This window comes from Podarcis filfolensis (assembly GCF_964270895.1).
Source record: "Podarcis filfolensis genome assembly, chromosome: 13".
Lineage (NCBI taxonomy): Eukaryota > Metazoa > Chordata > Lepidosauria > Squamata > Lacertidae > Podarcis > Podarcis filfolensis.
This window is the reverse complement of record NC_139615.1, coordinates 37988910-38002697: the sequence shown is the minus strand read 5'-3', so window position 1 is coordinate 38002697 and position 13788 is coordinate 37988910. Positions and strand designations below refer to the sequence as shown.

At 42.5% G+C, this 13788-nt stretch overlaps 1 protein-coding gene across 1 annotated transcript; it reads left to right on the top strand.

Annotated features, from left to right (window-relative positions):
* Window positions 1-4972: 4972 nt before the first annotated feature.
* Window positions 4973-13701, top strand: KLHL11 (kelch like family member 11). Its single transcript, XM_083582872.1, has 2 exons — window positions 4973-5644; window positions 7840-13701. The coding sequence occupies exons 1-2, from the start codon at window positions 5013-5015 to the stop codon at window positions 9416-9418; spliced, it is 2211 nt and encodes a 736-aa protein (XP_083438998.1). The 5' UTR covers window positions 4973-5012; the 3' UTR covers window positions 9419-13701.
* The last annotated feature ends 87 nt before the right edge of the window (window positions 13702-13788 follow it).

Below are 13788 nucleotides of genomic sequence, written 5' to 3'. Positions count from 1 at the left end.
ACAGTTTATCTTGCCATTCCATTTTTGTTGGCACAGTTTCTTTTTTCCAGTTTTTAGCAATTAGGATATTTGCTGCTTCTGTGGCATAGAGGAATATTTTCTGATCTTTTCTTGCTATGCCTGTGTCCGTTATCCCTAGTAGTGAAGGGCCTCAGAAATAGAAATTCCAGCATGCAATTATCATGCTACTGTTACAAGGTGAGCAAGGCCATAGCAGGCAGACAAACAAAGCAGCTGTTAAAAGGCGAGCAAGGCCATAGCAGGCAGACAAACAAAGCAGCTGTTAAAAGGCGAGCAAGGCCATAGCAGGCAGACAAACAAAGAAGCCTTCAAAAGGGGAAACATGGAAAGGTAGAGCCTGATTGGATAAGAATGTAGAATTTCACTCTCTGTTTATTTGTATCATCTATAAAACGTGGGCACCCCCTGATTGGGGTGTGCAGATTGCGAACATATTGTGCCGCACCATTTGCTATGCATATGCAAATCAAATAAACCTAATTGAAACCTGAATTGGTGTTTGCCTCCTTGTGTCCAGTCCGTGCTCCAGAATATCCGAGTCACATGCGGTCCAACAGTAGAAACGCGTTGTATTTTTCATAAAGTTATACTTAAACATTTTTAAAACTCGTCATACACTGTGTTCCAGAAGCGCTTGATTTTTTCACAGGTCCACCAAACGGTGGACATGTTTGGTACATTGTTGATATGCTTTTAAATTGTTTTATTGTGTCCCACCCAACATCATGATGGACGTTGGGATAGTGCAGTGGGTAGAGCATGGGACTCTTACATCTCGAGTTGTGAGTTTGAGCCCCACGTTGGACAAAAGATTCCTGCAATGCAAGGGGTTGGACTAGATGCCCCTCATGGTCTCTTCCAACTCTACAAGCCTATAGTTCTATGAAAAAGCGCAGGCAGGACCTATTTTAATTAAATAATAGGAGAGTTCATTTGGTGAGCTGTGGAGTCCCTATAACTGCCTTGTTCAGTACAGTGGTACCTCAGGTTACATACGCTTCAGGTTACAAGCTCCGCTAACCCAGAAATAGTGCTTCAGGTTAAGAACTTCGCTTCAGGATAAGAACAGAAATCGTGTTTCGGCTGCACGGTGGCAGCAGGAGGCCCCATTAGCTAAAGTGGTGCTTCAAGTTAAGAACAGTTTCAGGTTAAGAACAGACCTCCAGAACGAATTAAGTACTTAACCCGAGGTACCACTGTAATTATTCCTATTAAGACTGGAATGAGGTGCTGGCTCACAGAAACTCAACGCCTGCTTGCACCTAAGCTGCTTTTCTGATCCCCTGTATATCAACTTGTTCTCTGAGAAACCAGCACTAAAAAGCAGTGGGGGAGATGATGAGAGGTGAACCAGTTGTGGACAGGGGGCAGATCTCTGATTTGTAATGTTGATCTGTGATGTTGTCTTTGTCATAAGAGAATCAGGGTCAGAGAGGGGAATAAAGGAAAAATGATCCCAATGATATAATCCTACCCCAAAGTCCCACAACAATAATAAATAATAAACTGTGCCTTAAAGAATGCATTGTTGGGAATATGCCATCTTACTGTGTCATTTCACGTATCATTGAATGTAAAATAATGTGTGCCTTTTAATGCATCATCTTAACGTAACGTGCCTGTTGCCATTCCTGTGTACCTCTTTCTCCATGAAGCTATCCTTTTAAAATGTATTCGTGGATGTATCTTTAATGAAATGCCGTACTGTGCTGTACTTTTCTGAATGTATCCAAAATGTAGTTTTTAAAGAATGTAACAATCTAAATATTTCAAAATGTATATACTTGACTCAATATTGTATCCAAAAGGCTGCCAAAACTCAATCCACCACACTGCCTCCTACTGGGTCTGCAAACCATACCATGAATACACACAGATATGAGCTCAAAATAAAGCAGTCCTATTTTCCAAAAAGTATGCAAACATCAGGCTATCACACCAGAATTGATAGCAATGCAGAATAGGATTTCACATTAACATTTAAGTCATTTCCTGAACATCTTCTCAAACATCCAACCTCACATCTGCATGCTGATTATCAGCAGTTGTGGAGGTTTTCCTGTAGATAAAGGAAAAGCCATTTTAAGCAGATCCAAAATTAAATAACACGGAAGATCGACACATACCACCCAAGCCCTTCAGCAAATTTACACCTCCAGAAAGTCTTTCAACATCCTGCTTACTTTATGTTAATCCACTCTTCACACCCCTCATATCGCTCCCCCCCCCACCTCCTTGCTATTGATCTGAATGAAAATCAAAAGGTATAAGAATCGAGGCAGTCCTTTTGTTCGGGGTCTCTGACTCCGTGTCATTGCGTGAGCGGGGACCCTGTTGCAACAGTTTTTTGTGTTGTTGTTTTTTTCTGTTATTTCAATAAAAATCAGGCTTTGCTTTTTCCAAATTTTGGGTGGTCTCTGTCTTTTCCCGACGGGTACAGAGCCTTCATTTGCGCTCCTTCCAAGGTCCTGGTCCTCCTTCTGAGGCAGGGGCCCCTTGGGGAGGCAATTAAATATTTATTTCATCTTTCAGCAATAAAGATCAAAGAGGACACAACAGTTCTTTCCTGCTAATGCCTGGTGCTAGTGTAGGGGTTTGTGTCAGTATCATGTGGGTACTAGGTCCTTTGTTTACTTTTTTATTGATATTGCCCATCTTCCCCCTCCCTCTATTTCCCCCCCAACCGAAATATGTCCGTGGCAAAAGTGTCTTACTAAACGTAAACGAACTGTGATGAAGACTCCTGGACTATGGTTGGCTACTTTTGCTTTTGCATTTGCTGTGCAACAGCAATGTTTTAATATTTGTTAAGTATACTCAAGAGTCCTGTAGTGATTTCATGCTCTTTATTGCAGCTTGTAAAACAGTGATGGAATTGACCCCCATACCTCAGGCTTTTATATACATTATTTACACAATGAGTCCCGTCTGATTGGCTGATTCTGCTTCCCTCCTGGAGCCTGATTGGTCTTTTCCTGCAAGCCAATCAGTTGTTGCATTCTAGGATCCTACTTGCCTATTGTTCTAGGATCCAAGCTTAGTACATAACAATTTGGAAACTAAAAAACAGCAGCCCCCACCCCCTTATATGTTGCACGGAGAAAATCCATAGAGAATTTTTTTATCTCCCGTGTTGTAAACAAAAACTGCCCTTTTCCATTATGGGGTATCCAAGAGCCCATATAGAGTCCTTACATAGGTTCCCTATTGGTAGGAGAGAATAACAGAGGCCAACTAGAGAATATTGAGAAGCAAAGCAGCTAGTAAGCTTGATCTTTATTTGATCTGTTGCAACAGGGTGCTCCTCTCACCCGCAGGAGAGAGGAGGAACCCAGAAAAATGGCGTGCAAGGCCTTATAAAGACTTTTGAAATTCCCACCCTGTAGATCAAGACCACCCCCAGAAACATCATACATACATCATAGAAGGGGTGTAACCTAAGACCACCCCTCAGATACATCGTACCTACATCACATTAAAGGTGGTCTTAAAACAAATTTGAATGTTGTTTTTCTCCTGTCGTTGTTTATCTCTGGCAGGTTACTTGATTGGATTGCCTGGGTAGCCTGGCCAGTCTTTTGTAATGATAAATACTTAGTTTCTGGGCCACGTCACAGGCTCACACCCTATTCATATCTTAAATGTGCCCTTAAGACAGGATTTGTGAGGAAAGAGACAATGGGAGGTTTCCCACTTTGACCTCGCAGAGAAAACATTTGCTCAGTTAGGAATCAAAATGGTTCCAGGTTGGCCTTCCTGTGCTGATCTATGTACGTGCTTGGTTGGTACACTTATGAACATTACCATATATCTAAGACCTCAAAATTCCTATCACACCCGCTTTCCTAACACTGGGCCTAGTGGGCATCTAGTGATGATCATTGGATTCAGGAAATATAAAAGAAAATGAAAGGGAGAATTGCAATGCTCTTGTGCTCAGGTTTGCTTGAGGGTTTTTCCCATAGGGGCAACTGGTTAGCAACTGTGAGATCAGGATGCTAGACTAGAGGGGCCATTGACCTGATCCAGCAGGACAACGCTTATGTTCTTGTGTTCAAATTGGAGTTGCCTCCCAGAGATTACAGATTGGCAGATACTCATGTTAGAATATCTACAATTAGCACAATTGATGGGATCATTTAGAGGAATATCGAAACAAAAAACAACTAGAGAATGGATAATATTTAAGAATTATGTAAAACTTAATTGTACAAATAACTCCACATTAGCAGAAATTGAGTGATATTTGTACAGAAAAAGATCAAAGGAATGTATACAAAGCAGAAAGAAATATTATACAATGTAAACCTGTGTAAAAAAGAATGTTATATCAAACAGTATAATGAGAAGGATGGGAAGAACTGTGCGGATGAGTACTTTTACTATGTAAATAGCTTTCTCTCTCTCTCTCTCTTCAAATTTGATTTCTTTGTTTCTTATCTTTGTTACTTCTTTATTTCTTTTTTTCTTTATAAGTTTTCTATTTTATATAATTTTCTTTTTTTTAACCTGTTAACGAGATAGTATATAATGTTTGTATAGAGATGCAAATCTTTTAATCAATAAAGAATTGATAGTTAAAAAAACCAAAAAACAAATCGGAGTTGCAATGATCATGGGATCCCCAAAGGTCATCCAGTCCAACCCGCTGCAATGCAAGGGATCAGAGTACCGGGATCTTTTTTCCTAGAGGGGGGGGGGAAAGCATTGATTACAACCATTTGCCACGGTGGGAGCTGGAAGCCAGCAACACCTGGAAGACCACTGGTTATCCACCCTCTGCCCTTTCCTATGTGCAGCTTTCCACAGCGTGGGAAGAGACGGCGACAGGGCAGGACACAGACAAACCCCGCCGTCACGCGATGGGCTTATCCATCTAACCCCGTTCGTAAGTCTATGTTTGGGAAACGACGCCGGGCGCGCGCGGAGGCCGTCAGCGGCCGGCCGGAAGCCCGCTCCTTGTTTCTTTCGCCGCTCTGCCCTGCGTCTCTATGGTCACGCGGGCGACGCCGCCTCACAAGAGGAAGAGAACCAGCTCGAGCCGGGCTGAGGGAGAAGAGAGAGCGCTCAAGATGGCGGCGGCTGGAGGCGGAGGGGACTTGGACGGCGGCGGCGGCGGCCACGGCGGCGTCCCAGAGAGCGGCGCCCTCTCCCAGGAAGCGGAGGGCGGCCCGGACGCGGAGAGCGACTCGGAGGTGTTTTCGTGCGTGGCTCACTGCTCCGAGCTGGCCTGGCGGCAGAACGAGCAGCGGCAGTTGGGCCTCTTCTGTGACGTCACGTTGGCTTTCACCGGCGGCAGTAACGGCGGCGCGGAGCAGGAGGCGGCGGCGGAGGGGCGGAGGGAGAAGGGCGCCGGCCTCGGAGCCGCCTTCCCCAGCGCCGAACCGCCCGCTCGGGAGTTCCGCGCCCACCGCTCGGTCCTCGCGGCCGCCACCGAATACTTCGCCCCTCTCCTCTCGGGGGACTTCGCCGAGTCCCGGTCGGGCCGCGTGGAGCTGCGCAGATGGAGCTCCGAGGCCGGGCCGGACCCGGAGACGGTGGAGGCCGTCATCGGCTTCATGTACACGGGCCGCGTCCGCGTCAGCCCCGGCAACGTCCACGAGGTCCTGGAGCTGGCCGACAGGTGAGGCGGGTGGCCGGGGTTGGGGGTCATGGGTTCAAGAGGAGCGCGGCTGCTTGGCGGGCTGGTGGCAGTGATCAGAAACAGCGGAAGCTTCGTTTAACGTCGAGTGATACAGTTCTTTAAATATTATTATTTTACTATTTTGGGGGGTGGGGGTGGGGAAGATACATTCAGTGCACTGTTTATTTTTTTTAAGAAAAGTTTGCGATTGCTGGCACGTCAAGATGTATTGGGAGTATAGATAGACATCAGGCAAATGCATTCCTCTTCTCCCAGACCGTTGGCCTTTAATTATCCGTGGCCTTTTAGAAGTGGGTGGAATGTATTTCTTTTTCCTCTTGGTTTTAATGTATTAATTGGGAGGTTGTCTGTTTGGTTGTAAGTTGCTTTGGGTTGCCTGGTCAAGATAATGCAACTCAACAAATTCGATGGAATCATAATAATATACTCCAGGGTTTATTTTATCAATATTTATAGCATCTAATAAGTTATAAGGATTTGATAGCACATTTTTGGTGGCACCTACTAGAAGAACAATAGTACAATTTTGGGAGAAATCTGGATAATGTGTCTTGGTATGGAAACATATGGTATATAGCAGAAAGCATATGGTATATAGCAGTATCAGAAAAAGTTTGTCCGCATACTCAAAAAGGAAAAGCACAGCCCCAGGATGTTAGCACTGTGGGTTGGGACTTTATATGCAATGGACACTGGAGAATATGAGACATTATCACAGGTGGCCAGAAGGGTGTGGCTGGGGCACTGTCTCCATCAGCTACGGACAATTAATTAGAATACACTTGGAACCATAATGCAAGATTTAGATAAGATATATGTGAGGGATACTGTATCATTTATATCACCTCCATAATAGTTTGTGGTTATAAACTATATTTTGTATTTCATTTGTTGATGTTGAGACCCCCCCCCGCCTCCATGTACTGTCATTTCTGTCCTCATGCATGAAAACTCTCCCTTACCATGTTCTTTGGTAGGTAGAAAAAAATTAACGCAGAGAGTGCTGAGCCAGTTGTACATACAGCTGAAGTAAAGACAACCCACTTAGGTCAGTGGGGTAAACTGCCAACCCCAACCATCCTATAAATACATGAAATTCTGTGATGTATGATGACTGACTGACATATCAGTTTTTCTGATTGCCAGTGTGGTGTAGTGGTTAAGAGCGGTAGATTCGTAATCTGGGGAGCTGGTTCGTGTCTCTGCTCCTCCACATGCAGCTGCTGGGTGACCTTGGGCCAGTCACACTTCTTTGAAGTCTCTCAGCCCCACTCACCTCACAGAGTGTTTGTTGTGGGGGAGGAAGGGAAAGGAGAATGTTAGCTGCTTTGAGACTCCTTTGGGTAGTGATAAAGCGGGATATCAAATCCAAACTCTTCTTCATAAATTTATAGCAGGGCCATGAATTTATTTTTAAGATATCATATGTTTGCATTAAATTTGGATTTTATTTTAAAATGGGTTACTTTTTATAGGTGAATTTTTTTGAAATTCACAAGATTTAAGGAGACGATCTGTAAGAAGGATGGGTTTCTGAAGGGGGAGAAGCTGCCCAAATGATAATGCTGTCCAGTTAGTTGTGACTTTCCATATCATGGAAGTTAGTTCCCGAAAAGGATCAACAGTTCAGTAGTGGAGCATATGATTGCAATACATATAAGGTCTGAGGTTTAGTCCCTAGTGCATCTTTACAAAGCATATTGGAAAGTGGGACAGGAGGAAAAAGATCCGTACTTGAGTCCTTGGGAACCATTGCTAGTTGGAAAAGAGTGGACAATACTGGACTAGGTGGACCATTGAGCTGACTGGGTATAATGGTAATATACTTGTATATAGACTGAGTGGAACAATGAAGTTTGCACAAGATTGGAGATGGGCGAGATGAAACCATGCAGGTGAATGTTGAGATCTTATTAAATGTTTCTGTTTCTGCCCCACCTGTATAAATCATGTCCCATCTGAGTCATGGTTTTATGTGACTTTATATTTTGTGGAGCTGAACAGTTAAAGCATCTTTAATGTAGCTACATGAAGGTGCAGAAAGGGTAATGTCACCTGTCCCTATTAGGTGTTTGTAAAGTGAAGAGCAGGGTACAAGTTGTTAGTTAGATAGTATGATGTTTCTTCACTCCTCTCTTTGAGCTATTTAAAATATATGTATATTTGTTTTGCAGGTTTTTATTGTTGCGTTTAAAGGAGTTCTGTGGGGAATTCCTGAAAAAGAAACTGAACCTCTCCAACTCTGTAGCCATACATAGCTTGGCTCATATGTATTCGCTGAATCAACTGGCACTGAAAGCTGCTGACATGATCAGGAGGAACTTCTACAAAGTCATCCAAGATGAGGAGTTTTTCACTTTGCCATTTCACCTCATCAGAGACTGGCTTTCAGATTCAGAAATCACAGTGGACTCAGAAGAAGTTCTCTTTGAGATGGTTTTAAAGTGGGTACAAAGAAACCCTGATGAAAGAGAAAAGTACTTTGGGGAACTCTTTAAACTTCTCCGTCTTTCTCAGATGAAACCCACTTACTTGACCCGACACGTCAAATCTGAAAGGCTTGTGTCCAGAGATGAAGCTTGCCTCAATCTTGTGTCAGAAGCAGTAGAAAGCCATGCTCTCAGGGCTGAGAATTTGCAGTTAGGCACCCTCCAACAAGTCACTTCTGCAACATGCCTGCCTCGCTTTGGGCAAAACATGGATGTTATCATGGTTATTGGTGGTGTGTCCGAGGGAGGCGACTACTTGAGTGAGTGTGTGGGGTATTTTATTGACGAAGATAGATGGGTGAATTTACCTCACATACACAATCATCTCGATGGACATGCTGTTGTAGTGACAGAATCCTATGTTTATGTAGCAGGATCCATGGAGCCTGGCTTTGCCAAAACTGTAGAAAGATACAACCCAAATCGAAATGTCTGGGAGCAGGTTTCCAATCTGATAACCAGGAAGCATTCTTTTGGCCTTGCTGAGGTAAAAGGGAGCCTGTACAGCATTGGTGGGCATGGGAATTTTATCCCTGGTTTCAAAGATGTAGCTGTCTACCACCCTGATCAAGACAAGTGGCAAAATTTGGAGTCTGCACCAAAGATACTTCGGGATGTCAAAGTAGTCACTGTAGATGACAGGTTTGTGTATATGGCTGCCCGCACCCCGGTTGACGGGGATAGTGAGGAAGGCTTAAGAGCTTTCATCATCCGATATGATGTAGATGCAAGACAGTGGCAGGATTCTGAATCTCTGCCACTCCTGGACAACTATTGTTGTTTTCAGATGGCTGTGGCCAACACAAACTTTTACCACACAGCCTCATGTTGTCCTAGGAGCTACCCACAGGATCATGAGGAAGTCAAGAGAAAGATCTCTAGCCAGGTGTCCGATGACATTCTGGAAAGTTTACCACCAGAGGTTCTTAGTATTGAAGGGGCAGCCGTCTGCTATTACAAAGACGATGTGTTCATCATAGGTGGATGGAAGAACAGTGATGACACAGACAAACAATACAGGAAAGAGGCTTACCGCTACTGTGCTGAGAGGAAGCGCTGGCTGTTGCTCCCTCCCATGCCCCAGCCTCGCTGTCGTGCAACAGCCTGTCATGTGAGAATCCCCTTCCGGTCCTTGCATGGTACCCAGCGATATCCAATGCCGCAAAACCTAATGTGGCAGAAGGACCGGATCCGGCAGATGCAGGAGATACACCGTCATTCCTTAAGCTTGCGGAGGATGCCACGGTCACAGATAGAGTGCTAACTTGAATAAATGGAGTTTGCAAAATGCCTTTCTGTCTTGCCATGCTCAGCATGGTTCTCCAACTGTAACCTAAGCAGTTATGTTTAGGCACTGAGGATTATTGAAGGGGATCCAGTTTTCTGGGCTTTAAATAGGTTGGCAGGATTGTGAGCATCACATGTGAACTTGGATGTATTTTAGCCATAATATGGAGGTAGGCATAGTTTTCAAGCTCTTGAATCCTTTCGTTTTCCCCACAGATGGGATGCAGATATAGAGCCCAGCAAAATAATTGTTCTGGAAATCTGTAGATGTGTTCACAGATGTCCAGTGTCACAGCACAGCCCCTCCCCTCCCTTTCCTTGGAGTTTATTCCATTTAGGTGTGGGTGAAGGGGAATTTCCCAGTGTATGGGGGCCTCTCACTCCTCTTAAAGCATTTATACAGGCTGTGTGAAGTATTTTTTTACTTACTTTAAAATACTGATAAATCTCATACCATTTCAAAATTTGCATTTTAACCCGTTAGTTTTATTTGCTTTCGCAAAATTATTTCTTTTTTTTTTAAAAAAATCTGCAATTGCTTTGAATGCGCTTGCTTTTCTTAAACTTGGAGCCATGTGCAATAGTTTAATAACAAACCAACCCCTATATATTATAAGTAAAGCACAATCTTTCACAGAACTTCAAAACGTTCCTATGCTTATAAATATTTTATAGTTATATTTATCTAGAAGCATTTGCGTTTACAAAGAGATTGTGGTGAAAACCGGATATTCTAATAGTTGAATTATTTTCAGTCCTATATTAAAAGATTTCAGAGTCCTTACTTTTGAGGGTTTCACTGTAATTTTTGGTGATGCCCTTTTCTACTTTGGAGTAGTCCCATTGATTTCAATAAAATTAATATGTATATGGTTCAGGATTGTGGCCTTAAAGGAATGAGTGGAAAGACCAAAAAGATAAGCACTACAAGTCCAAATTCATAATCTGAAGGAATTGGGGGTTCATTAATGCAGGGAGAAAGCTCAATGAACTCTGTGTGTTCAGGTAAGTCTGGTTAGGAAAAAAAAAAACACTCAACCTGCCTTTGACAATCAAATATATTTGCCTTTATGATGCTCCATTCCTTGTTATGACTGTGTTGAGTACTTGAGACTGGTTGGAGTGGAACAGTTGCCTCAGTTATAATTTTGATAGTAAGGGTCCAAGTCTCACCAATGTCTTAATGGTGTTTTGGCAGAAAATAAAATAGAGAAAAATTATTTTGAGTCTGGTGGAAGTTCTGTGCTGCTTTCGTCCCTCAAAAAAGCAAGGTGTTTGCTTTCTCTAGAATTTTGTTAATTTTATTGGAGATGTAACTTACTGGTCCAACTTAGGGGCACACTTAAGCTTTAGACCATTACAGAATTATGTCTCAGGCAGGCAAACTGCACAGTAAATAATTAATGAAACTCTGTAATATCGTAAGTTGGTCCAACAAAATATTTCATTTTACCTTTGTGAATTTTGTCCTTTTGGGATCAATGTGACCACTTTCTACTGATACCTTACCAAGTTATCCAAGGCAGGTTTCTCATTGATTTCCTCTGGCCTCATCACTTCCCTCCCCCTACCCTCCACTGACACCCAAACATACAGTGGCAGTATTTATCCTGCCCCTACTATTATCTTCAATAAATTACTTCTGGCATCATTGTTGACATGAGGCAGTTGTGCCCCCTCCACTCCACTGTCAATGTGTACAGAAGCTTAAGGTGTGATGGTAAAGTTAAAGGGAAGTCCTCAGGTGAGATCAAGGCCTGAGTCATGCAGTCACTCGGCTCTTGTGTAAGTAGAATGCTTGGAATAAAATTGGTCACTATTTCCAAGTTTCTCCAAAAAAGCTCAAATGTTATTTCCCCTGGTTTCTGCCCTTCCTATGTCTTTTGGTGGTTTCCCCTCTGTTAACTTGTCCAGGTTTATATGATGCTTAATTCAGGATAATTGAGATGGGACAAGGAGAAATCAGTATGTGAGAAACCTGCATTGATCAAGATTGTTATGAAAATTAATTACAGTATTGTTAAACAGCAGGGACTTAAATACTGTCAATTCTTGTTTTCCAATTTAGCAAGAAGCATAACTCATGTCTGATACAGTGGGGTAAGTCTTTAAACTGCATGGGTGTGCACAGGTTTTCTTGACTTGCATTTGACCCTTAATAATTGCCTTTTACAATATATTTTTGGATTAGAAATCTGTGTTCATTAAATAACTGTCTCGTTATCAAGTTCAGACTAACGCAGCCTTGTCAAACAAAGGAAGTCACAAACATTTAAGAATCCAGTAATGCCCACTTGCTTGCTTTATGATATATTGTATGCACCAGCCAATTATTTATGGAGAAGATAGATACTTCAAAAAGCTTGTTGAAAATTCAGGGCTCAAACAGCCCTGCTCAGTCCATTGGTAGAGGTACTGATTAAGAGAAATACACAGAATCTTTGCCTAGCATCAAATTTTGGATGCATCTATATGGAAAACAAACTTTAAAAACTGGGAATTGTGGTTTTTTTTACAAGGTCTGCATGTTGTATGTTAGAAATTTCTCACAGCATTGAATGGGAAAAGCAATGAGACTTTAAGCAGTTTAAGCTTGTAGTGGAGACACGGCCCTATGTGTGTCTGTTAAATGAAACACTAGCTGAAATGCAACACAAGTTTTGAGATTTCATGACAGATTATCTGGCCTGCGGTGCAGAATGGTTGGTAGTCACCACAAAAGAGTATAATCATATTGACTGTGTACTGTATCTGTGCAGTTGTTCAGTCTGGCTGGTAAGCTTTGCTTTTTAAATTAAATCCTATGTCACTTTGGATGTTGCTTGTGAATGCCAGTCACTTAGTATACAAGTGTCTACATGTCTTGCTTTGAGATTTCTGTTTGCATGGAGAGTTAAGAGCACACTAGAGAACAGTCCCATTGTTCCACATGTAGTGTTAAATGTTGGGACTTCTTAATGTATACTCGGATGTTAGGCTACTAACTTGCTCCGTTGTTCTGAGTGCCTCTTAGCCCCCCTGAATAGCACAGCTCATGTGCTGCATGCAAAAGTCCTATCTACTTAGTCATGTCATTCCTTGATGAAACACAGCAGTTGATAATTATTGTTGCCTGGCAAAGGGAAATCCTGTTGGACCATCCAGATTACTCCCAGTTGGTGAAGACTGATAGCTGTAGGCTACATTTCTAAACATCACTGAGAGTCCCAAATCATTGGACGTGTACTTCGCTGGCTACGATAGGGCTACTCACCATAGATAGGTCCTTTTGTTCTCAGCAACTTAAAAGACCTCAAGAAAATTGCAGTTGAGTTACAGAACAGGCAAGCATGCCAGCTGTCAGACTTGGGGAAACAATCTCTCTTAAGCTGTACTGATTCTCTGCTATGGCTGAATGCATGTTTCACACACTGCCTTCCTCTTGTGATGCTAGTGGACACAGCTAGATCTTTCTGTGATGCCTGAGCTGACATTATTACTAAAGTAATACTGTCTGTAGGTTACATAGTCTTTCCATTAGTAGATTTAAACATCTGTCTTGTGTCTGTATTTCCGTGAGGCTTACCCTTACAGAGTGAGAGTTAACAGTCATGTTAATGCAATGTTATTTCTGTAATCTCTGCAGCATTGCCACAAATGACTCCTCTGTGCTTGCTGCAGCCTCTAACCACAGGAGGGCAGAAATCATATATAAAAATTAAGATACCAGTATTTGCAGTGTGACCAGTGGTCCATTTTTAGGAGGCCACTTAGAAGTGCTACTAGTATGAGCGCCTATCATTTAATAATAGTAGTAGTATTCCAGGGAAACATCTGCTCACAGAAGCCAAGCTGAATTGGTGGTATGCACATCAGTCTGTTCCGCCTCCCTATTTCTGGGACACTTGCCACAAAGCTATCCTAGTTGGAAGCCATTTTTCTTCTTGCTTCCCCTGAACCCAGTTAAGGTGGCGTTGAATGTAAGTCTAAAAGTTAGTTGGTAGTCCCAATAATTTCTCATGGATCAGTGAACCTCGAAAACAACACATGGTTTTTTTCTTTCTTCCTTCCTCATTCCAGCCCCGATTTGCCTTGTGTCTGCTGCTTAATAAACTGGGTAACATAAGCTTCATATAATGAAATGCAGACATCCATCCCTTTGGGTAGAGTCCTTTTGAAGCTATGTCCCTAAAGTCTATTTTTTAAACCTGCAAATCAATATATGTTGTACTACGGTTCTGTAACACTAAACTTGATCTCAATAAACATTTTATTTCTCTATTTCTGTTCTGACTGCTTCATGTTATTGCTCATAATTGTTTATGGATGTGTTCCAGAACAGTATTCCCCAACAGTCTGGGGAATTTA